This window comes from Eschrichtius robustus, chromosome 6, assembly GCF_028021215.1.
Source record: "Eschrichtius robustus isolate mEscRob2 chromosome 6, mEscRob2.pri, whole genome shotgun sequence".
Taxonomy (NCBI): Eukaryota; Metazoa; Chordata; class Mammalia; order Artiodactyla; family Eschrichtiidae; genus Eschrichtius; species Eschrichtius robustus.
Window position 1 is genome coordinate 36505376 of NC_090829.1, and position 24056 is coordinate 36529431.

At 41.6% G+C, this 24056-nt stretch overlaps 1 protein-coding gene across 3 annotated transcripts in view; it reads left to right on the plus strand.

The window, feature by feature from the left end:
- The window catches only part of KCNAB1 (potassium voltage-gated channel subfamily A regulatory beta subunit 1), a 420969-nt gene that overhangs the window by 17641 nt on the left and 379272 nt on the right, over positions 1-24056 (plus strand). The window contains exon 1 of one of the 3 annotated variants that reach the window (XM_068546140.1): positions 7803-8044. The exons of the other annotated variants lie outside the window; for them this stretch is intronic. Coding sequence (XP_068402241.1) covers positions 7803-8044 — 242 coding nt within the window. Of the gene's footprint in view, positions 1-7802; positions 8045-24056 lie in introns of those variants that run through there. 3 annotated transcript variants of the gene reach the window in all.

Below are 24056 nucleotides of genomic sequence, written 5' to 3' on the forward strand. Positions count from 1 at the left end.
CAGCGTTCAGTAGGTGTTCTGTAGGAGCTGTTCCACATGTAGATGTATTTCTGATGTATTTGTGGGGAGGAAGGTGATCTCCGCGTCTTACTCCTCCACCATCTTGAAGGTCTCCTCAGTTGTGATTTTATTTGAATTAACATTGGAATCTTTGGGAAAATGCCAAAAGCTGTAAGTGCCTCCAGTCGAAGTTTATCTTGGAATAACCCTTAGAGACTTTAGAAAAGCAAACCATGTAGATGCAATTTTTCAAAATGTTGATGGGACACTTGTGCTCTTAATTGTGTAAATTTCCCCAGCTGAAAAGAACATTCTATCATAAATAAAGTAAGCCAAGTGAAGCTTTTCATTTGTCTTCCACGGCAGAAGCACGGGGCGGGTTTTTCAGCAGATTATTTTTCAGCAGGATTCCTTGGCACTTTAGTCAGTGATGATACATTTACAATCATGAGACAGTGAAATGACATTTCAGGAGGCAAGGTAGTACCTGTGGGGCTTCAAAATACATAAACCAGTTTAGCGTAGTTAACTCTGAGGAGCTAATATTGTTTTCCCCATTTATCTGAGGAAGAAACAGAAAACTCAGAGAGCACTCACATCACACAGTAGTACATTGTTGGGCAAGGCTTTAAACTCCTGTCCGTCTGACTTCTAAAGCTCCTGGAAACTTGTACTTTATTCCAGTCCTTACAATAACTGACTTTTAACGTTGCCAATTTACCTGGATGTTTCTTTCCTCATTGGTAAAACAAGAGAATTGAACCAGCTGATTTCTAAGATTTCTTACAGTTTCAGTAGAATCATAGATTTTTTAGATTAATCTTAAGTGCCTGGAAGAAGATGATGAAGAGGTAGATTGGTTCTGACGGAATGATCCCAATGAGATCTCTCAGCAGTGTGTCGTATCACAGCATTGAAACTATACAGTTTTAGGCCTTGGTTTGTAGCTGAGGTTTACCTATAGGCCTCCCAGCCTTGTCTTGGACAAGTTCTAGACCCTGAAAGAACAACGTGCAGAAGACGATGGATGAGCCCGTTGGCAGAGCAGGAGCAGTAACCGCAGAGGTGAGGGATTCTTTGCTGCTTTCAAATCTGCTTTCTGAGTAGACGCTTAAGGAGGGATGGAGGGATTTCTCGCCAGATGAGGAACAGATCAACTTTATCCAGATAATCTTTCACTTCTCTTTAGGAAGGAGAAAGTGAAGAGGGAAGAGACCTGTAGACCCGCATTTAAAGCCACCCCGTCCATTTTGCAGTCATGTAACCCATAGCACTGAAATCTCCTGAAAATTGTGGCTTGCTCAGTCTGTCCACGTCGGCTGCATATAGCCAGGCCCACCGTTCACTGCAACACAAGGGCATCATCCACACAGGCTGCAGTGTCGATGGTCAGTCCCTGGAGTTGTGCAATGCAGCAGGTGCTATAACAATAACCACCATTCATTCTGTGCTAGCTATTCAAATACCATATTCCCTTTATTCTTTGCAACAACCTGTGTTGTAATATGGTGAGGTGTATTTTCCAGAGGAAGAAATGGCACTCAGAAAGTGCCCACGGTCAATCCACTACTGTGCTGGAGGGGTAGGAATCGAACCCAAGTCTTCCTGCTTTCACAGTCCATGCTCTTTCTACCATACTCCACCCCAAATCCATGGAAATTCTCCAAGCCAGGCCAAAGCAGACTGGGATAAGGGGGGAACGTGCTCTTAGCATTTTGGAAGCATTGCTTCAGTGATGATTCAACAGCATGTGACCGCAATACTATCCTGACCTCAAACCTTCTGTGGCTCAACATTACTTAAAAAGAGAGTGCAAAGCCCATATAATAGGACTAAGGCCTCACCTCCCACCTTGCTTCCTCCTCACCTACCTCTTCTCCAAGGCACTGTGTGTCCCCGATGGCCATCTTTCAAGGCATTTCTGGCCACAGAGTGTACTTTTGCACATTGCGGTCCCATTGGCCACTTCCTTTGCATTAGCCTTAGAACAAAGGCCACGTTTTGTCATCTTTTGGGACACTTGCAGAAAGAGCAAGAGAGTCACACCCAAAGTAGTGAAGGGAGACTTGCTGCAAATGCCAAAATTCAAAGATGCTTTCTGGTTGTAGATGTGGGTCAGTGTGGGATAAATGCAGGTGCAGTGAAATACCAAGGGTCAGCCTTGCTCACAAGCCCTTTAGTCAAGGAAGAGCCCCTTAGACCTGGTGGCCCTTAAGTATGCTTCTGTTTTTCCTAAGACAAGGGTACAATGTATATATCTATGTATATGTTAGCAATATGACAGTTACACATCGGGGAGGGGTTGTTTTTATGTTGTAGTGCAATAGTGTATAATATACCAGCTGCAGGGATAAGGAGAAGAGATAAAGCGGGCTGAGACTGGGTGGAGGCGCTGTCTTTGGGAGCTGAGGCTGCCTTAACAGGGGCTGTCCATTACTCCCATGCTGTAACCCCATGCACTGAATGTGTGTCCCCTCCCCAGTCCTGCTGGGACTGTCTTATTCTATTCCTAAATACATTTCGGCCTAAAAGGAGGTGAGAGGGATTGTCTAGAAAAGGTCCAATCAATGATAAACAGACTTTCAGGATTAGCCTTCTTGCTTGATTGCAAACCTCTGAAAGAACTCCCTCCACCCCTCCAACCCCTTCCCTTTCCTGCTGCTGTCACTGATGCTGGGTTTCCGTGTCTCCTCACTGCTTGCCGGTATTGTAGCTCATAGTACACTGCTCTGTAGCCTTTACTGGTCTCCCTCCTCCCCTCTACTGTGAGCTTCTCACAGTAAAGGGCAAAGGTAATGTTTTCTTCATTGTGTGGCGTTCATACGACCCACACATCTTTAACTGTGCTCTCACCACATACAACTAGACCTGCAGGGAGCTCTGGCAAAGGTGAAGAGAAGATGGTAATGACAAGAAGAGAAACTCCTCTGATGGTTCCCAGCGGGATTGCAGGCAGACGTTTCAGTCAGGTGACTGCTTTCTGTCACAGCATCACCTGCAGAGCAAAAGGACGTAGTTCCCATAAGTAATCGGAATGGGAAGGCAGGCTCGGGTCTGTGGTCTGGTGTCTCTTGTCTAAATTCATTTGGACAGAACCAGCACTGCTTCACCCCAGCCATGGAAACACAGTCCCATTCCCCTGGCTTCACCAGCTCCTGCCTCGGTTTTCAACTGTAGTCCAAGACAATTTTTAGATGACTGTACCCTGTCCATAAATCTAGGATACGGTGTTTAATAAGTCACCTCTTTAGCCAACAAAAGTTTAAAATTAAGCTATAAATACGATTGGTATATTCCAAGAATAATAGCATCAATCTCATGGGCCTGGTATCTTAGAGAACTAGCTAATAATTCATTGAGTCAACACAGGAAGGGTCTTCATCTCTGCAGAATGTTTAGCCCAAGTAATTTTTAAGACTCACAGGACATCAGATCTAGAAGAATCTTAGAGATTACTTAAGTCTGAGCCCATAAAAAAACTAAGGGGACAGAGAGGTCAAGACCTGCCCAAGGTCACACAGTTATTTATGAATGCTGAGCAGGTGTGGATAAAGCCTGTTCACCATCCAGTGCTATGTGAGCTTCTATTTGTGACTTCTAAGTCCCAGGGCCTCTTGCACCCCATCAACAGAACATGGTCGGAAGCACCACTCTCATCAGATGGCCATGTCATTTTTCCCACACTCTGCTGACCCTGGGTTTGCATAATACTTAAAGATTCTGAACAGTATGTAATAATTATCATCCCGAGACACAGAAAGACAGCAAGACAGACATTAACTGTCCCCACTAGCTGCTCAGAGCCATTTCTTACAGTCTTATACTTGTCATTTAAAATTGATTTGCATTTTGCATTGACAGCCAAAGGGACACACAGTTCCCCTATAAATATAGTTTCTACTCCCCATCTTCAAACTGGGACTTTTTATGACAGTTTTCAACTTTTAGAACTTAGTGAAAAGAAACTTCAGTTTCAGACAAATACTGGCTCTCTCATCCCTCTCTCCTCTCTTGGGCCTGGTTCCGTATTCAGAGGGCAGAAAAAAACATTGAAGGGGGCTCATGTCTCATTATTCATGACTGCTTTTCTAGTTCACCTCTGTTTCTTCCTTGGCGGGAACTCCACTGGAGGAACCACTTCTGTGGCTGATTTAACCAGTGGCTAGTGTAAGTGATTGAACAATAGATACAACTTTACTTGGGAATTCGAGTTTCTCTTTAACTCCATCCTGCTGCCTGATTTCTCTTCTAGCTTTTCTGGCCTTCTCTTTGTAAGCTTTTATTTCTCTCTTGAGGCTCAGAGCTTTGGCTGCTGGGGTGAAAATGGAAACAGATTGACAAGGGGAAAGGTAGCTTTGGGGAATTTAAAATTCAAGCAAGTAAACCATTAATATCTTTGAAGTGTCGATTGTGCACAGAACACCGTGCTGATTATTATGGAGGTCACAAGCTTTTGCCAGATACAGTCGTCCCTCCCCTAAAAGAGGAGTAAGTCTAGAGGGAGAGTTAGATGTGCACTTGCAGGGGGAAGTATCTAATACTCTGGGGCAATATATTATCATTCTGTGTTTCCCAAGGTAGGTACAAGTACCACTGGTGGACAAGGAGGTGATTTTAGTGTGTACACAGACAGGGCATTAAATAAATTTGATTCCAATTGTAAACGTGGTATATTCCTGTTTCAATTTCCTCTCAATTCTTCTGATAACCTAAAAAAAGAGAGAGAAAAAAAAAGGAAGTCTCAGATCTGTGCTAAAATACCTTAAATACCTCTCTAACTCCTTTTAATCTTCTCAATAAAAACCGAAAAGATAGGACTTTTGGACACCAATAATCTCCACCTACAGTTTAATACTATTCTTCAGTTTAAATTTTATTTATTTTTTACAGTTTGCACTCTATTTTATTACAAGTGATAAAGTTTTTCTTTTTATGATGCTTGTAATATAATGTTTCCTTACTGAATGTCTTAGTAAGGGTTGCTATAACAAATTACTATAGAGTATGTGGTTTAAGCAACAAACACTTACTTTTCATAGTTCTGGAGGTTAGTAAGTCCAAGATCAGGGTGTCAGCATGGTCAGGTTCTGCTGAGAGCCCTCTTGCTGTTTTACAGACAACTGTATTTTGCTGTGTCCTCATATGGCAGAAGGAGAGTGAGTTAGCTCTCTGGCCTCTTCTTGTAAGGGCACTAATCCCATTCATGAGGGCTCCACTCTCATGACTTAATCACCTCTCAAAGACCTCATTTTCAAATACCATCACAATGGAGATTAATTTCAACACATGAATTTTTGGAGGGACACAAACATTCAGTTCATAACATTTAGGTTAAAAAAAGCAAGCTAATTCCAAACAGTAAATAAATAATGGTACAGGTGTTACAAAAATATGGCAGAAACCACTGGGGATGTGCAAATGTTTGGGAACAGTTTAGAATTGTTAAGTGAATGCCTTAGAAGTGAATTGCAAGATGAATTTCAGGGAATGATTGTATACTAGGGGCTGGGATCTCGGGGAAGAATTCCTAGAGGAGGTGAGCTTTAAGGGAGCATTTGAAGGGGCTGGCTAGAAGCCAAGTGAGCAAAGATATGGTGATCGGTGGGCTGGGAGCAGGAGGCCTGTTGAACTGGATGGACCATTCATGTCCAGGAGTCATGGTTGGAGGAGAGTCACAGCTGGAATCACAAGGTGGAAAGACCTTATATGAGGAGACTCTTTGCTTTTTTTAAAACTTTTTATTTTCAGATAATTATGGATTCACATGCAGTTGTAAGAAACAATACAGAGAGATCCCATATCCCCTTTACCCAGTTTCCCCCAACGATGACATCTTACATAACTACAGTTCAACATCACAATTAGGAAATTGACAATGATACAAGCCACTGACCTTATTCAGACTCGCTCATTTTACATGCACTCGTGTGTGTGTGTGTGTGTGTGTGTGTATTTAGTTCTATGCAATTTTAGCATGTGTGTAAATTGGTGTGTCCACCACTGTAGTCAAGACACAGAACAGTCCCAGCACAAGAAAGCCTTGTCTACCCTGTCATAGCCAGAGGCACCTTCCCCCCGCTTTCTTCTTCCCTCTCACCTGGCAACCACTAACTGGTTCTCCATCTCTATAATTCTGTCAGTTCAAGAATGTGATATAATTGGAATCATACAGTGTGTAACCTTTGGCATTGGCTTTTTGTCATTCAGCATAAGATTTACCCACAATGTTGTTTGTATCAGTAGTTCATTCCTTTTTATTGCTGAGTAGTATTCATAACATGGATATACCATGGTTTACCATTCATCCTTTGTAGAAAATTTGGGTTGTTTCCAGTTTGGGGCTATTATGAATAAACCTTCTATGAACATTTGTGTACAGGTTTTTGTGTGAACATAAATTTCATTTTTCAAGAGTAAATTTCTGTTTCATATGGTAAGTTTGGTGTGTTTAGTTTTATAAGAAACTGCCATACTCTTTTTGGGAGTGGTGGTACAATTTTATATTCCTACCAGCAGTTTATCAGTGATCCAGGTTCTCTGAATCCTTGTCAGCATTTACTGTTACCATTTTATTTTAGCTATTTTGGTAGGTGTGTAGAGATATCTCATGAATTTAGTTTGCATTTTCCCTGATGGTTAATAATTAAACATCTTTTCATGTGCTTATTTGCCACTCCTCCTCAGTGAAATGTCTGTTCATACCTCTTGTCCATTTGCTCATTGGATAGTTTATGCTGTTATTCTTGAGTTTGAGTTTTTGTTTCTTTATATGTTCCAGATATAAGTTCTTTGTCAGATATGTGATTAGCAAATACTTTCTCTCAGTCTGTAATTTGCTTTTTTCATTCACTTTACACGGTCGTTCACAGATCAAAACTTTTGAATGTTGATTTGATCCAATTTATAATTTTTTCCTTTTATGGATTGTGCTTTTGGCATCAAGTCTAAGATTCTTCTCTTAGCCCTAGTTCCTGAAGGTTTTCTCCTAAGTTTTTACCTAGAAGTTTTCTAGTTTTACATTTTACATTTATGTCTGTGATCCATTTTGAGTTGATTTTTGTAAAAATGTGAGGTTTTAGTCAAGGGTTCATTAATTTTTTTTGTTTGTTTTTGCTTATAAATGTCCAGTTGCTCCAGCACCGTTTGTCAAAATGCCTATCCTTCTATTGAATTGCTCTTGCATCTTTGTCAAAAATCGGTTGGGCATATTTGTGTGGGTCCTTTGCTTTTTACAGTCACCTTATTAATATTTCCTATCATTTGACTGTAACATCTGAAAAAGAAAAATGTTAGTGGGCCTTTCACCCAAATGAATCATGCCACTAGTATAATAAATTATTTGATTATGGAATATTTGATGATTTAGAGAGGTCTCATTACACACTCATGAATCATCCCCAAGGCCTTATGAGAAGAGAATATTTGGCCTATCTCCCACCAAAATATTTCCTTTTACCTAAATAGAAAGACGTGGGGAAGGGTGCCCATAATTTTTTTTCCCCAGGGCCAATAAGGGGCTGCTTAAGTTCGACTTTGCAAACTTTACAGGGAGGAGAAATGCGATTGGCCTTGGTCAGGCTTCGTTTTGCACAGGCTTTGGCAGGGACTTATAACCAGCGGTTCTGCCAGGAGCTCAGGAGCCTGCTCGCATACAAAAACGATAAGGGACATCTAAGGAAAACAAGCTGCTCCCTTTTAGGGACACACCAAAGCTAGATAACCCAAGATAATCATAGCAAGATACAGCCAGTCTTAGAGCTAAGTACTGTGAAGTTAGCTTTGCTTCCTTGAGTTTTTGAAGCATGCATCTGTATAAACCTGCTTGTGCAGACATCCCCAGCCCCAAGCTGGGTCTGCCCAAATCCAGCGAATCGGCTCTGAAATGTAGACGGCATCTAGCAGTAACAAAGCCTCCGCCTCAGGCAGCCTGTTGGCCTGTTAGGCCCAGTGGAGCAGCGGAACGGAAATACCTGGAGAAGTTTTTACGTGTCCATGGAATTTCGTTGCAGGAAACCACCAGGGCAGAGACGGGCATGGCTTACAGGTACTTGCTGGTTGCAATGTTATCCAGCCAGGGCACTGCACTGAAGTCAAAGGTTGTTGTTATTAAAGAAAGAAGGATTGAAATAGCAAAAAAATACTATATAGCAAAAAGAAAAGAAAAGTGAACGCAGTGAGCCCTCTTCTTGGGCTGCCTTATTTTTTCAAGCTTTAATTTGTACTTTCTCTTCGCTTCAAAGATTACATAGTCAAATTCACCTGTGGAAGTTCCCAACCTTGTGCCATTAGAAATGTCTTTGGCTTGATACTTAAGCAAACGTATGTGATTTAGCAGGTCATAATGAAGAATGGGTGCTCTGTTCTTCTTAAGGGAATTTATAAATTAAGAATAGAATTTTTTTAATGCTGCCTGGTCTTCAAGGCTGTTATTTTCTTTTAAGCCTGAATCATGTGGTTGTGCTAATAGCTAATAAGGTAGTTCATGAGACTGAGCAGCTTCTTGAAATGACAGCACTTTTTATCAGTGTAGCCCAAGATAAATTACTGGTTGTTCTCTAAACTTCCAATACCATCATTTATTCTGTGAAAGATTAACAAAAGGGAGAAATTTTTTCCTAGTATGGGGTTGGATGTATATAACCTTTAAAAATTGCTCTGGAATGGGAAGATCATTCTTTTTCTGAGCAATTATTGTTCAAACCTCTATAAGATATGTCTGTGCTTAGCTAAATCACCCAGCTGTACCCGCACAAGTACTTCCTTGACAAATGCCTCGAGTTTTAAATATCCAGGAAGCTGAGCAAAAGCTGTTCAGAAGGACAAAGGTGCTGGAAACCGAAAACAAAAACAAAAACAAAAAACAAAACCCCAAGCCCTTAGCATTTATAAAGAACAGTTGTCTTAGCTCAAGTCAAAACTTCCAGTTCACAGAATAAGATTGTTTTTGCATAGACAAGATGTCCCTAAATGATTTTATTTTTCTATAATCAAAAGGTCTATTTTAATGCAGTACCTACTGCTCTAGTTATCAGCTAATTTGATTAATAAAGCAATTTGCAATGAGATGGCTTATCTCTGGAGAGCAAAGTATTTCACACAGACTCTTTATGCAATAAAGGGCTCCTGCAGAAGAGGAATGAACTCTTCTAGGTTTATAGGGCATAAAACATAAGACAGCTCACCCCATCATGCTTTAGAAGTGGAGCCTAAGAAGAATCCAACAGCCTTTCCGAGAGAACCTATGGCTCCACACCCTGGGATGGAGGAGGAGATGATGTCATTCCTCACCCACCTTTCCTGAATCTGTCTTTACTAGAAGGAGCTACCTTCTCTTTGCCTCTCCATATTCTCTCACTCTATTCTCCATGCTTTCCTTGACCCTCAGTGGTAATAGTGGTGGAATATAGATCTGGTGAAGATGGACGGTTTCACTGTTTGAAAAACAAACTGTCTTTGCATCTTTGTCCCAGGATGGGTGGTATCACCATGAACACTTTTATAAATCTTCAGAGGGCAGGCCTCTTTCTCTCAAAAGTCCTGGTTTGAATATCTGTTACATATTTTGTGATGTGTGCCAGTGTTCAGACAAAGATATGTTCTAGGACAGTGTTTTTAAGCACTTATGGAGCACAGGAATGCTCCCTTCAAATAGGTAAGAACAAAGGTGTCCTAGTTGAGGGTGGGGGCTTGGAGCCCACCTGCTTGAGGGGAGCAGTCATCCCAGCTTGGTTTCCCAGGCACACCTGCAGATCCCATCCTCTGCACGGCTTGAGAGTATAGTTCTGAGGTGACTCTTCAAGATGCCTTGGAGAGCAAGGCTGGCAGGTCCTTCTCACAGAGGCAGGCTCTTAGGCAAGTGTATGTGCCACTAGACCACATTCTAGTAAGAAATGGGACTTAGAAGATCATTGTTCCTAGATCAGAATATGAGGAGAGAAAGTACAGTTAAATAGATACTTGGCTCCAGAAAATAGCCAAGGCTTTGAATTATGATGAACTTGCTATTCTCTGCCACCTCTTCCTGACACATGTCGCCTTTACCCCTCCCCACTCCTTTCTCCAAATGTCCATAGTACTTTGTCTATTCTTTTTTCAAGGCACGTATTAAGTATCCTTATTTAAAACATTCTCCTTTAAGCATTAGGGATGGATTTTTAAGGAAGAGTAGCCAGGTTCTCTTGGTTCCTGCCCAACCTGGCTTTTGACCTTGACTTCTTATAGGCGTAGTTGGGGTTAGGTGAGGAGACTTTTATATTCTTCTTTACCTTGATTTCCACCTCCCCCCAAGACCATGGCTATGTTAAAAGACCTCATTCAACCTGCCTTTTCTATTTCCTTCTTTCTGAAGGGTATTATTTCATGTGTAGTGGAAAGAGAATGGGCTTTGGAGTTAATCAGGCCAGAGTTCAAATCCCAGCTCTTCTGCTTTACAAACTGTGTGACACTGGGAGTCATATAAGTAGGTGTGACATATAAGTTCCTAACACACAGTAGGTGTTCACTAAATGTAGGTTCCCTTCCTGCTTATTCTGTGTCTCCTGTCAATCATTCTGGGGGCAGGAGATGAAAGCCCCCTATAGCTGAAACATACAAATGGATAAGATAGAGTATTCTCAGAAAGAAAAGAATTAAAAACTTTGCAGTAATATGCTAAAAATCTTTATGTTGTACTTTAAATGGGTGAATTGTATGTATGTAAATTACATCTCAATAAAGTGGTTAAAAATAATAAGAGAAGTTTAAAAAAAATCTGCAGTAATTCACAATCTGTGTAGGTTTCCATGCTGAGCTTAGAATTCTGAGAGGTCTGGAAGAGCCGGGTAAGCTGTTTTCTCTTCCTAATTTGGTCAGATGCCATTGCAGCCTTCAGCCCAATACCAGCTGCTCGGGTCCCTTGATCATCTGTGAGAGAGCATTATGTTGTGTTTCCATGGAGACTTGGTTATATTTCTAACTAAGGGTGACCAGGGGAGGAAAAAAAAATCAGTAAATATGCAAACACATGTATCAGCTGAAAAGAAATGGGAGGAAATTGTTTGAATGTGGTGTAAAAAGTGCCAAGTTGCTGTGTCGATCCTTCTGTTGGCTTAGAATTTTCAGCAAAAATAGAAGTTTTTTGTGAATTCGTTTTTTAAATATCTATGAAATAGTCACCCAAGAGGGTCCTTCAGTTATTTCTAAGAGGCTATCTCTATTACAAAGCATTGAACTCTGAGCCAGACAGTGAACCTGAGCTTGGGTCAAAGTAGAAGTACACTGAAAATTAGTTTTATGGACAAAGCACAAAAACAATCTAGATGGAGTAAGGATGCAGTAGACACCCAGCTTTGAAGCAATTTTATAATACTCACATAAGCTGGGAGGAACTCAAATGGATGTAAAATGAAGGTCTAATTCAAGGGACCCCAAACTTTTTCTGTAAAAGGCCATATAGTAGATATTTTAAGATCATGGGCCACATCTGCCTTTGTCCTACCTACTGAACTCTGCCCTTGTAGGTGGAAGCAGCCATCGACAATAAGCAAAGGAGTGGGCGTGGCTATGTTCCAATTACACTTTACTTATGGATGCTGAAATTTGAGTTTCATATAATTTTCTCATACCACAAATCTTCCTTTTTTTCCTCCCAAATCATTAAAAAAAAAAAAGCCAATCTTATCTTACAGACCATATGAAAACAAGTGGCAGGCCTGATTTGGCCAGTAGGCCATAATTTGCTGACCCCTGGTCTAGAAGACAAAGGTTTCAGTTGTACAGGCTATTTATTTGTTGTGTTTATTTATTTATTTGTAAACCTCCTTGTTTCCAGAGGTATTTAAGGTGCCCAACTGCATATAATTCAGAAAGATAAAAATAAATAAAAAAAGAGGTAATTCACTGGTGGTCCAGTGGTTGGGACTCCGTTTTCACTGCCGAGTTCAATCCCCTGCTTAGGGAACTAAGAGCCCACAAGCTGCATGGCGTGGCCAAAAAAAAAAAAAAAAAAAAGGATGAGACCTAGAAAGGTTAAGAAGAGGAAAGGAAGGCAGCCTGGGGTGAGTGAGGGTGACACGGGCAAGCCATGCCCTTGCACCTGGATTTGGCTCTGCGCTTTCCAGTAGCACCAAGCTGGGAAGAGGGCCATGGAGCTCTTTACAGCAGTCTCAGAGTCCTTGAGGTGAACACAAGCCAGCTGCTCAGGGATGGAACACTTCTCTCTGATGTGGAGATCAGAGAGAAAGTTCTCTCGTGGTTCTTCGTTGTGTAATTAATATCTTCAAAAAATATCCTTATAGTAAACACAGCAGTGGGATTCCTCAGGCTCTTTCTCATGGGGCCCCTAATATTAAAAAGGGGCACTATATCAAATAACGATTCAGCAAAAGCAAGTGGGTGTGGTAGAAGGAATGACATTGGTTTAATAGAAACTGTATCAATTAGTTTGAAATTATTTACGCTTAAAAAATTCCCCAATAATAATGACACAGATTTAGCTATTTTATAATGACAGGGCTTGTCCAGCTTCATGGAATGAAACAATTGTTTCTCACATTTAAAACAAATGCTATTTGCCAACCAAAGACAAAATTGTCTATACCCTTGAGCAGAAGGTGGGAGGGGACAAAAGAAGAAAAGGAGAGGTGGGGCGAAGTTTTGGAATTATTGATGTGGGACAGACCTTGGAGATAATCTGCTCCAGTTTTTGGTCTTACAGCTGGAGAAAACTGAAGCTCAGAGATGTTGCGTTTCCAGCCAACAACAAAGCCCTTGTCCTTTGGGTCCCAGTCCAGTGCTCGCTCCATAATCCATATTTATTCCCAGCCCTCCAACCCCCATCCCACCCTATGCCAACACACACCCTCACACACACACCCCACACCATACACACGCCATACACACACACCACACACACAGACACACCCCTACCACACATATACCCTCACACACATCACATACACATACACACCCACATACCCCCTTAGTCCACACACCACACACACACACACACACCCATACACACACTACACACCCCACGCCCTGCCTCCCGGGTATGCTGCAGTCCCCCTCTTGTCCAGTCTTCCAGGCACTGCTCTCATTGCTCTGCTCTACAATCTGCCTCAGTCCTACTTCTTGGCACACTGGCCCTCCATCCCTGTCCTGAAATATCGAGCCTCACTCATCATTGCTTTCCCCATCTAGAATATTCTCACACGTCCCCCTTGCCGAGACAAATCCAAACCACAGGCTCTCCCTTCTCTCTCACAGAATGACTTGTCTTTGTTCCATATAGTTTGGATTGTTTGTGTGTGTGTGTGTGTGTGTGTGTGTGTGTGTCTCAAAAGTATGCTGTTGTCACCTTGAGGAGAACAACTAGAGCTTATACTATTTTGCAATCCTCCTGTGCTTTGCACTTAGCGTGTATTGCTTCTTTGAGGTATATGCATTCAGAAGTTGGGGAACAGAAAGAAAGACTCCAAAGACAAGTAGGAATGTCCCTTTCCCCCATTTATAGTGCTCTAGCCCCATATTTTCTCCTGTATCTTAGATACAATATGTTACTTAGCCTTGCTGAGTCTCAGTTTCCTCTTCTGTAAAATGGGCCTAATTCAACTTACCTCATGACAATGTTGTAAGAATTAAATGAAGTCACGTTTATGAAAGTGCTTAGCTCACTGCCTGCCATGGTGGGAGCCTAACAAACAGGGTTCCCTCGCTTCACCTCCTTCTTAACCAATCCTAGGACTCCATCGATTAGTCATCTTTCAGAGATTGAAAGAAAAAGGGTGTGGTGTTGTATCTAAAAAAGAGAGAGGGGCAGAAAATAAACACGTGTAATTAAATTTTGCACAGTTCTGAGCATATCACTCTCCTTTCCTCACTTGCTTACATACATTCTTTTTTGGCTTCTACTATTGGAATATATCCTCAGGATCTATTGAGAAAGTGTTTTTTTTTTTTTCTTTTTACTTCACACATGGCCTCCTATTTAATGAAAACAGCCTCAGGAAACATTGGAATAAATTACTCTCCAAATGGTGTAATAGAATGATAAAAATCATCTTTTATCAGTCTGTGTATTTCCAGTGCCTAGCATTGTGTCTAGAACAGAAATATTTGAAACAGAATGAAATTAAAAGGGCTAAAATGCCCACTGGTACCTTCTAGTACCTCTCCCATTCACTTGCCACACTGCCTGAGAATTTCTTCAACTAGAAGCTCCAGTTCTCCTGTTAAAATGGAGGTGTGTAATCTAAGCTAATAGGCAGCAGAGCAAGAAGGAAACAGGACATCGGCCAGGCCGACCTGAAAACAGAAGATAGGAAAGAAGGTTCTAGACTGGATCAAGGGGCAAGCTTGGGAGTCGGGGCGTGGCACAGTGGTACAGGGGCTGTGCGGGGACACCGGCGGGCAGGCCCGAAGAAGAGGGCGGGAAAGCTAGAGAGAAACCTCACTCACCTACCAGCTTGTAACAAAGGTGTCCTGGCAAAGCGTTTGAAAACATTCATTAACTGATAGAATTTTCATTGATCTCTAAATGAAGATTCTAATGATAAGTAAGAACTAGTTTTCGCTCTGAAAACTCTTTCCCTGGGTTCTGTCAAAGTGAGAATATGGTGTCCTGGCTGGAGGATTTGCAGACCACCTTCCCCCCAACCCCTTTCTCTGATCCTCTGATGCCTTATCTATGAAATGAAAAAGCACATAAAGCCCTCCTCCCAGGATAGTGCTATTCACGCAGAGTCACATAGTGGAAGCTTAGAAAAGACTATCCCCCTCTTGACTTTTCCGCTTTTCATGATTTCCATGACACAGTGTGGAAGTTGAAAATTATTTTTGTTCCTAAATTGAACTCACTGTCTTCCTCCTAGCCCCCTGCCCCGCACAACCCTCCAAACCCTCCTTCACCGCATACTCCGCTGACCTACTTTTTTCATGGAACGCTTGGCACACTCAGACCTGCTTGAAAAGTAGCTATGGCCATGGCCATGAAAATCAAAAGCCTAGAAAAAATGCTAGCTGAGCAGGGGGTTGTATTCTCCACATTAAAAAAAAAAAGCCTACATGAGTTATTTTAGACTGGCCTCATTTTGGTCAGTCTCGGGGCCTGTGCTAATTTTCTCTGAGTCCTCTGGCTGTGGCTCTCCTGGCATCAACTGGGCTGGAGGAACGTTGCAGACACTGAGATGATCCAGGCTCAGAGCCTATGTGACTACTTGAAACCCGAAGAGCCTGCTGGTAAAGGACCTAGAAGGCTTAGTGAAAGGGGCCTGTTCAGAATGGGGCCAAATATTTATTTACTATTGAACGGAACAGAAGTTCTAAAACGAGTATGTTTTAGAAGTGTCAGTTTAGATAGAAAATGCTTTAAAATTTAAGCAAAAGTGAGATATGAGTGCCCCTTGGATTTGAAATATTATTTTCATTCTGTTTTGAAATTTCCACTTGTGGTTTTCCAGAGGGAAAGTTGCTTTATGCATAATGAAAACACTGGAAATTCAGGGCTCAAGAACAACACTGTGTTATATGAACACTCCCTTTCTCATAAATGAAAAATTTACAGCAGTTTCATATTAAAAACAAAACATTTTTTTTTTTAAATTATTATTATTTATTTACTTATTTATTTATTTTTGGCTGTGTTGAGTCTTCGTTTCTGTGCGTGGGCTTTCTCTAGTGGCAAGTGGGGGCCACTCTTCATCGCGGTGCACGGGCCTCTCACTGTCGCGGCCTCTCTTGTTGAGGAGCACAAGCTCCAGACGCGCAGGCTCAGTAGTTGTGGCTCACGGGCCTAGTTGCTCCGTGGCATATGGGATCCTCCCAGACCAGGGCTCGAACCCGTGTCCCCTGCACTGGCAGGCAGATTCTCAACCACTGCGCCACCAGGGAAGCCCTTAAAAACAAAACATTTTGAGACCTGGTTTTCCTGCACAAGGAACAACTATGAGTCAAATATATCCTTACCCAAGGGAAAAAAACAAAAAAACAAAACCTCTCCCTAAATTTCTCTGCAGTGCCTGTAAGTGCCACTAGGATGCACTATTTCATTAAAAAAAAAAGAAGCGCTTCATTCAGTTCCCTGAACCACAGAAAGCAGAAATCTTTAAACTTTTTCCAGACAACCCTAGACCAGAACTTAAATTTGAATCTGTATATTTCCCTTGATTGTGAAAATTAAGAAGCATCTCTTTTTATATCACAATGGGAAATCTTCTATAGTGAGAAAAAGTAAGAAGTTATGACCAGTACACTTGGGATTCCGAGAATCCTGTAGCAGGGATATGTTATCATAACCTAACCCAGTTAGATATTTGACAGAGCAAATTTTCTACGTCTGCGAGTTTCCAAGAATGGGATTCTGAACCACACTAGAGACCTCTGCGGGTGACTGGTGGAGAAAAGAAAGGCAGACATGTCATCCCCTTGGCCTTCCTTCAGAGAATGTTCTGTTGATGTCTTTTGCCCCATCTCAGGTGAAGGCATCTTGCACAGTTAAGATGGAGCAGATGTAGTGAATCTGGAAGGATTGTGTTGTCAGGATTGCCTGGGAGAAGTCTGGCTCAGAACCCACGAATGTTCTTAGAACCATGACCCTGCAGGTCTGGCTCAGCACCAGATTAGAATGTGGTCGAATGATGGTGCCCTTCCTCCTCTGTAACCAGGGCTCGTTTTTGCTTATCATGGGACACCTCTCCACGCCTTACACTTTAGCCTCACATCAGTGATTCCTCTGCCTTGCCCTTAGCTAGTTATCAACTGATGCTCCCTAAGATTTCAATTATACATTTTGTGATGTGTGCCAATGTTCAGATGAAGATACATTCCAGGACATTGTGTTTCAGACAATAATGATGCAGAAGAACACATGAAGGCAAAGCGGTCCCAGTTGAAGGTGGGGTCCTGGGGTATCTGTAAAATATGTCATATCCAAAGAAACCGCTAATGGTGGAAGTTCAGGTAGTAGAGGAGCTATTTTTAGACAACCTATCTAGTCTTAAAATCAGATTATGAGAAAAAACCTTTTTTATTTGAAAATAATTTCAAACATACAGAAAAATTGCAAGAATAATATATAGAATATCTGTAGCACTTTAATCTTTAATATATTGTTAACATTTTGCTCCATTTGATCGTGTTCTTATCCGCTTGCTTTCTGCATCCTCCCCCCACCTCCAATTTATTTTTCCAAGCCTTTTGAGAGCAAGTTACATCCATAATAGCCCTTTACCCCTCAGTACCTCCTAAGAGTAAGGATATTCTTTCATACACCCCCAAGTACAATTACCAACTTCAGTCAGATTTACCTAGTTTTTATCTGATCTACTGTCTGTATTCTCATTTTGCCAGCAGACACAATAGTGCCCTTTATAGCAATTTTTTTACTCCACCAGTACCGCATCTAGTTCAGGATCACATATTGTATTTTGTTGTCATGGGTTTTTCATTTCCTTCAATCTGGCATAGTTCGGACTGGAATTAGTTTTAGCACAGGGAGGAGGTCAGTGGGAAAGAGGGTGATGACTAATTGGAGTGTCTGCTTTGGGTTGGGAGGTGGTGCTGTGGTGCCAACACAATCTCTAAGCTCGGCCCGAAGGCCTCCTGGCTACAGCTACCAATTCCGCATCGAGGACTGTGTCTTCCACGGCTCCCCAGCAAGGCCACCACATCGTCATCTTGACCTTTAGGTTCAAAGCTGAGGTGGATCTCAAAAGACATACTGACCTAACTGACCTACATAAATTCAGTCCCCTGTGTTTATCTGCTTAGCACTTATCTTGCTGAGGGGCGTGCACTGTGGGGGGCTGTTGAGAATTACCAGGACCTGAGTGAGGTCCTCTGAGCACTGACAGGCAGGGAGGGCAGGCAGGGCCAAGTATGCGATTACCTGGGACTCTCTAGCCTCCAAATCAGGTACCCATAAAGCTTGGCCAGGGAACCACCCCAAGAAACTAAAGCAGCAGCCAGAGGGAGAGGCCTCTTCCAAACTGGCTGCAGAGCAGAAGAGTGTGGGCTCTGGCCACACGTCCTGGTGAGCCCACTGGGAGAGGTGGGAGTAGCTGAGAGGCCACAGCAGCCAGGGAAACACAGGCTCTCAGTGGGTCACGTGGAATATTTTTAGATAAGGGAGTTTCGACCCAATTGTCTATTTTTCCCTCCATGATATTCCTTTTAATTTGTTAAGGCAGAATGAGATAGAAGCTCTGAAAATTGTAGAGTGTGGGTGCAGAATGTGCAGCTCATTAAGTATCTAAGCTCTTTAGCATTTGGAGGGTCTGTAACAGATCACTGATTCACCCTGCTTTTAAAATTTTGCAGCATTCTATAACTCAACACACAGTGACAACATGTGCATTTAGAAGCTGGTTATGGCTTTTAAAAGGAGCCATGATTGCTTCTTGACGTGACCATTGTGTAAGACCAGAATCTCTATGCATAATTTCCCAAAAGGTTAATCCTTGCTGTAACATCTTTGTAAAATTCATCAAATTAGCACCTCCTTCCTTTACCCCTATTTTTCCTCTTACCACTCTTTTTTTTCCCCCTTATGTTTTATGGCTCTAATGTCTTATTTCAATATGTCTTTCCGCAATGTATTCTAGCACATTTATGGTTTCATCCTTCATATGTAAGTCTCTATCCCAGCTCAAATTTCTTGTATGAGATAGCAAGTTAAATTTATACTTTTAAAATTCCCAAAGTCATTTTTGATAGCCTAAATTTCCCCCACTGATTTGAAATTACAACATATATAGCCCAAATATCAGAAAAGGTTACCTTGTCTTTTGTGCATCAGATGAAATGGTCTTGAACTGGAAACATAGAATTCCTTCTACTCTCCAGATATTCTTTTGGAAGTTTCTGTTCTTCTAGTCGTTTGGGGCTTAAATTGAATGACCTCAGTTTTTGTTTGTCTGAAAGAAAATTGTATTTAGTTTTCTTTTTCTTCTATTTTTTTTTCCTCTTACCACTTGTATTTGTTTGTTTCCGTAGTGTTTGTCTCTTTCACTGGAGTGTGAACTCCAGGAGGACAGGGATGTTATCTGTATGGTTAATTGCAGAATTCCCAGAATCTGGTATCTAGTGTAAAACTCAATAAATGTTTGCTGAATAAATGAATGATTAAGCAAGTGTATGAGGAATAAGCCCTCATTTTTCACTGGCAGACAATCTGCTGGATTATCAGACACAGGGGGTTGCTCCACCAGACTCTCCATCCACAGCCTCCTTGCCACTTACTTCCCAACCTTCTCTCTTTACTGAGAAGATCCAAAGTGCCCTCATTTGTTTTAGTGGTACTTGGGGGACAGCATTGTTCTCATAGGAAATAGGTCCTTAAATCTTGGATGTTAGAATCCTTTGAAGCTGCCCATTATAATGTCATAAGTCCACTTTATTGTTTCTTCTCCTCAGACATCCATCTCGTTTCACTTTCCATTCACTCAGTTACTTCACTCTATTCACAGAGTCTTCACTGTACTTTCCTCCAGAAAGTTCTCTGTGATGTCACTGTCCAGTCCTAGTGGAGACCTGGGTTGTGACCAGACGAGACACTCACAGCCTTCACTCTACGTATTCCTTGCTTCTCCTCAGATGTGTTACTAACGTGCCCACATTACGGAGTCATGGGTCTCTCCTCCACTCCTTCCCACCACAAGCTCTCCCCTTCTTACCCCTGTCCATCAATCCCATAGACTAGCCCTCTTTAGTTTACTCTTTCCCTAATCAATTTCCATTTCCATCTCATTACAAGAAGGGTATCGTCTCATTATAATACCCAGGTGTCATTTCCCAAAAGACAGAGACGAGTCTGGAGGGTCAGCCCTCCTGTTGGGATTCCTGGATGACGCTACATCATCCTAAATATACTAGAAGATTCTCTCTCTGCTCAGCAATTGTGGATGATTGTGAGTTCTGATTGGATCTTCTTGTTCTTGGTACAGATCAGACTTTTCCAGGAACAACATGGCCTGCAACAAAGGCATTCTTCAGCTGGTGATTAGCAATTACAAGATGGTACCTTGGGGTATCATTAGGTCATTGTGGGGTTTCCCGTTTGAGCCTGGCCCCATTCCACCTCCTGAGCAAGACCCTGACCTGTTCAATTCAGTGTTAGTGGGATGGGCAATGGCAACAATAGGGTCGTACTTATCCTCTCAGGGGCTTTAATTGCTTGAGGGAGGCTGGTTGAGACTCAATGACAGTGGACAGAGTCCAACTATCTTCTTTCTGCTCCTTCCTCACAACCATTTCCTATCCAAGGACCTTCCATTTCTGACACCATGTTCACCTATCCTTGGTTTCTGCATGTCCTGTATAGGTTAAATATTTTCCCTGCTATATCTCATGACCCCTTTAAATTGTTGGGTGATCCAAAACATATTCTCTCAGAAGATGGAAAATCAGGTTCACACAGCAAAATCTACAAATCCATATTTTAGTATTCATTGGTGGCACTCTTTTATGAAGTTATTTTGTACGACCACTAACCAGTCCTTATTGTTTTGGGTGCAGTATCTATTGTTTTGTTGAACTCTTTAGCTTATTTCCTCCCAGACAGACACAGATTTCATTCTTTCATTCAAGAGCTATTGCTGAGTGCTCACCTGTATTATACACTATTCCAGACATGGGGTACACAGCAGTGACAAAATAGACTAAGTTCCCTGCTTTCTTTAAGATTTCATCCTAGTTGGGGTGAGGTAGACAATAAACTAACAAAATGAAGTGTGTAACATTTCAGAAAGGATAAGTTCTCAATAGAAACACAATACATGGAAGGAAGATGAGTATATGCGTCAGGGGAGAGTTACAATTTTAAATAGTGTAGCTAAGGAAGGCCCACTGAGAAGACAGCATTTGAATAAATGTCTGAAGGAGGTGAAAAGGACAATCATATGGGCTTCTGGGGGAAGAGTACTCCAGACAGAGTGTACAGCACAAGCCTAGAGTGAAAGTGTATAAGGGAGAAACATCACAGAAGCCAGTGGGACATGAGCAGAGTGAATGATCGGTAGAGTAGCAAGAAAACATGTTGAGAAAGTAAAGGAAGTGCTGCAAGTTCAGGAGGTTCCCAAGACCTCCCTAAGGTTCAGTGATTCATTATAAGGACTCACAGAATTCAGCAAAGCTTTTATACTCCCACATATAGTTTTTATAGGAGAAAGATACAGATTACAATCAGCATAGGGACGAAGTGCCCAGAGTGGGGTCCAGGAGAACCAGACACAGAGCTCCCAGCTGCCCTTTCCAGTGGAGCCATGTGGAGAGCGCTTTTCTCCCAGCAACAGTGTGTGACAATGTGCATAGAACGTTGCCAACTAGGGAAGCTTAGCAGAGCCTTGGTGCCCAGAGTTCTCATTGCAGATCGGCCACATAGACACACTGACCACCGGCGTGGTTGACCTTGGTCTCCTGCCTGTATGGAGGTCAAGCTGATTCTCTGTGGCCCAAGGACCCTACTATAAAACACACATTTAGCATAGACCATCAGGCATGGCCCAAGGCCTCCACGTAGATAAACACACTCCTGGTGGGTAGAGCATTCCAAAGGCTTAGAGGTTACCTCTCAGGAGCTGGGGGCAAAGGGTCAAACCTTTCTTTGGTCAAGGGTAATACTTCACTGCACAGAAGCCAAATCATGCAGGTCTTTGTAGGCCGTTTACAAGTTGTTGGCTTCCAGTCTGTTTGAGATGGAAGACTTTGGAGAGTATTGGTCAGGAGAGTGACATGATTTGATTTATTTTTACACAGGGTTTCTTTTTTTAACAGGACCATCATGGAATGAATAACATTCCAACAGCTAAGTTGGAAAATAGACTGAAAGGTAGAAGCAGGGCTACTGATTAGGAAGTTACTATTATGGTCCAAGTAAGAGGTATAAGTAGGTTGAATGAGGGTGAAAATGGGGAGAAGCAATCTGATTTTGGGTCACTTTTAATAGTGGAGTTAAGAGCATTTGCAAGTAAATTAGATGTAGCGTATGATAAAAGGAATAATCAAAGATGACTCTAAGTTACTTGGCTGAGCAATTGGGACAGTCAAGTTGCCTTTAAATGGGATGAGTTAAGACTGCAGGGGAAGATCTGGTGGGAGGAAGAGTAGGAGCATGGCTTTTGGACACGTGAGGTCGAAACGCCTATTAGACCACAAGGGAAAAATATCAAGTAGACAAGAGCCTGGAGTTCATGGGAGAGGTCTGGGCTGCAGATTTATATTTAAGATATAAAGATATACATCTTGAAGTCATCAGTCTATCATGAGAGTGTCAAGCCATGAGACTACCAAGTAAGTGTCAACAGAAAAGAGAAAAAGCCTAATGAAGAAAAAGCCAAATGAAGGAGGCTGGAGAGATGAACTATGTTAGATGCTGCTGAGAGGTCAATAAGGTGAGAACTGAGAGGAGACCAAATGGATTTAGGAACATGGAGGCTACTGTTAACCTTAGTAAGAGCAGAGAGAGCTACGTATTTTGTTTTATACCCAGAGATATGCTTGATAGAAGAAAACAAAAAATATTTAGGAAAAATTTTAAAGTTAATTTGGAACTCCTAATTAGCAGAACTCTGACTACCACCCACTGACCAGCATCTCTGGATTTCCTCCTACCTATGAACAAAGAGAAAAATATACAAAATCATAGCTGAAAACTTAAATTGGCCCAACATATAACCAGAAAATAGAATGATTTTCTAATAATAATTATGTTTGTAAAGCTGGATTATTAAACAGATAACTCATGGAGTTATCTGTTTGCCTCATGAAACAGAGCTTCTCTGCTTCCTGAATGACATAATGCCTGTACCCTGTTGTCTGCTTTTCTGATTTTGGTGCTCCCTTTGTTTTGACATCTGGAGATTTCCCTTTCTAGGCCTTAAGCTTGCATTTAAATTTATTTTGTTACATTTTATTCAGCAATTCTTTCTGCTTGGAGTGTGTATGTGTGTGTGGGATGTTCCACATCAATTAAGTCTTTCATATTGACCTGAAGTTCACTTTTTAAATCAAGACAAACAGATATCATACTTAACAATCTGAATGGACTCAATTAAAGAAAAAAGGACAGCAAAAAGTTTAGAAGAAAAAACAACCAAATATTAGGAGTTGTTATTTTTAGGTGGTAAGAATGTGAGTGATTTTGCCCCCTTCCTCTATTCCTAATTTCCAAATTTGTGTATTACTATTATAAAAGGGAGGAAAATTGCAATTAAAATTAGATTCTAAGAATTTAAGATATATGTTTTTGAAGTTCTTTTCTGAGCTACCTCGGATCTAAAACAAGTATTGAGATTCGGCAGTTTGATCTGCAGTAAGGTTTACAGATAAGGACTCCCGTTCTGAATTTAACCTGGAAAAAAATTTGCACCTTTATGTAGATAAGAAATTGAAATGCATTCTATCAAAATGCTTCCATTCTGTAGATAACCTTGAATAGCATAGACCATCTCTATCAGAAATATATGGGGTTTTTTTGTTGTTGTTTTGTTTTGTTTTGTTTTGTTTTGCAAGTAACAGAAAAACTAACTCAAGCTGGCTTAAGTAACAAAGGAAACTTACTGGCACATGTAACTAAAAAGTCCAGAGATAGGGAAAACTCCAGAGGTAGGGTGGATTTAAGGTACATACACTATAGACAGGATCTAGTTTCTCTCTCTCTGTACTTGTGACTTTCTTTTTGGTAACGGCTCCACACTCAGCTCTGTACGGTGGTGGGTCTGTGGCAGCTCCAAGCTCTTCTCTCATCTTCCAGATGGCTGACAAAAGCACTCATTCACTTCCAGAAGGAAGGAAGAAAGAAGGAGCTTTCTTTTCCTAGGAGTTCCATCTTCTCATTGATTCCTTGGTTTTGATTGGATGACCTGTCCACTCTGGACCACTTCCTGGATCTGGGTGATGGGAGAAGCTAACTGACTTCTGTGGCTTCATGCTCAACCCCTCTCTGAGAAAGGAGGGGCAGACTACTCTTGATGGGAGAAAAGGGGAGTAGATTATGGTGAGGCAAAGTCGACTGCATATGTTGACCACACTCCCTACTGATCATATCTGGAGGGGACAGCATGGCAGTGAACTCATGGCAGTAA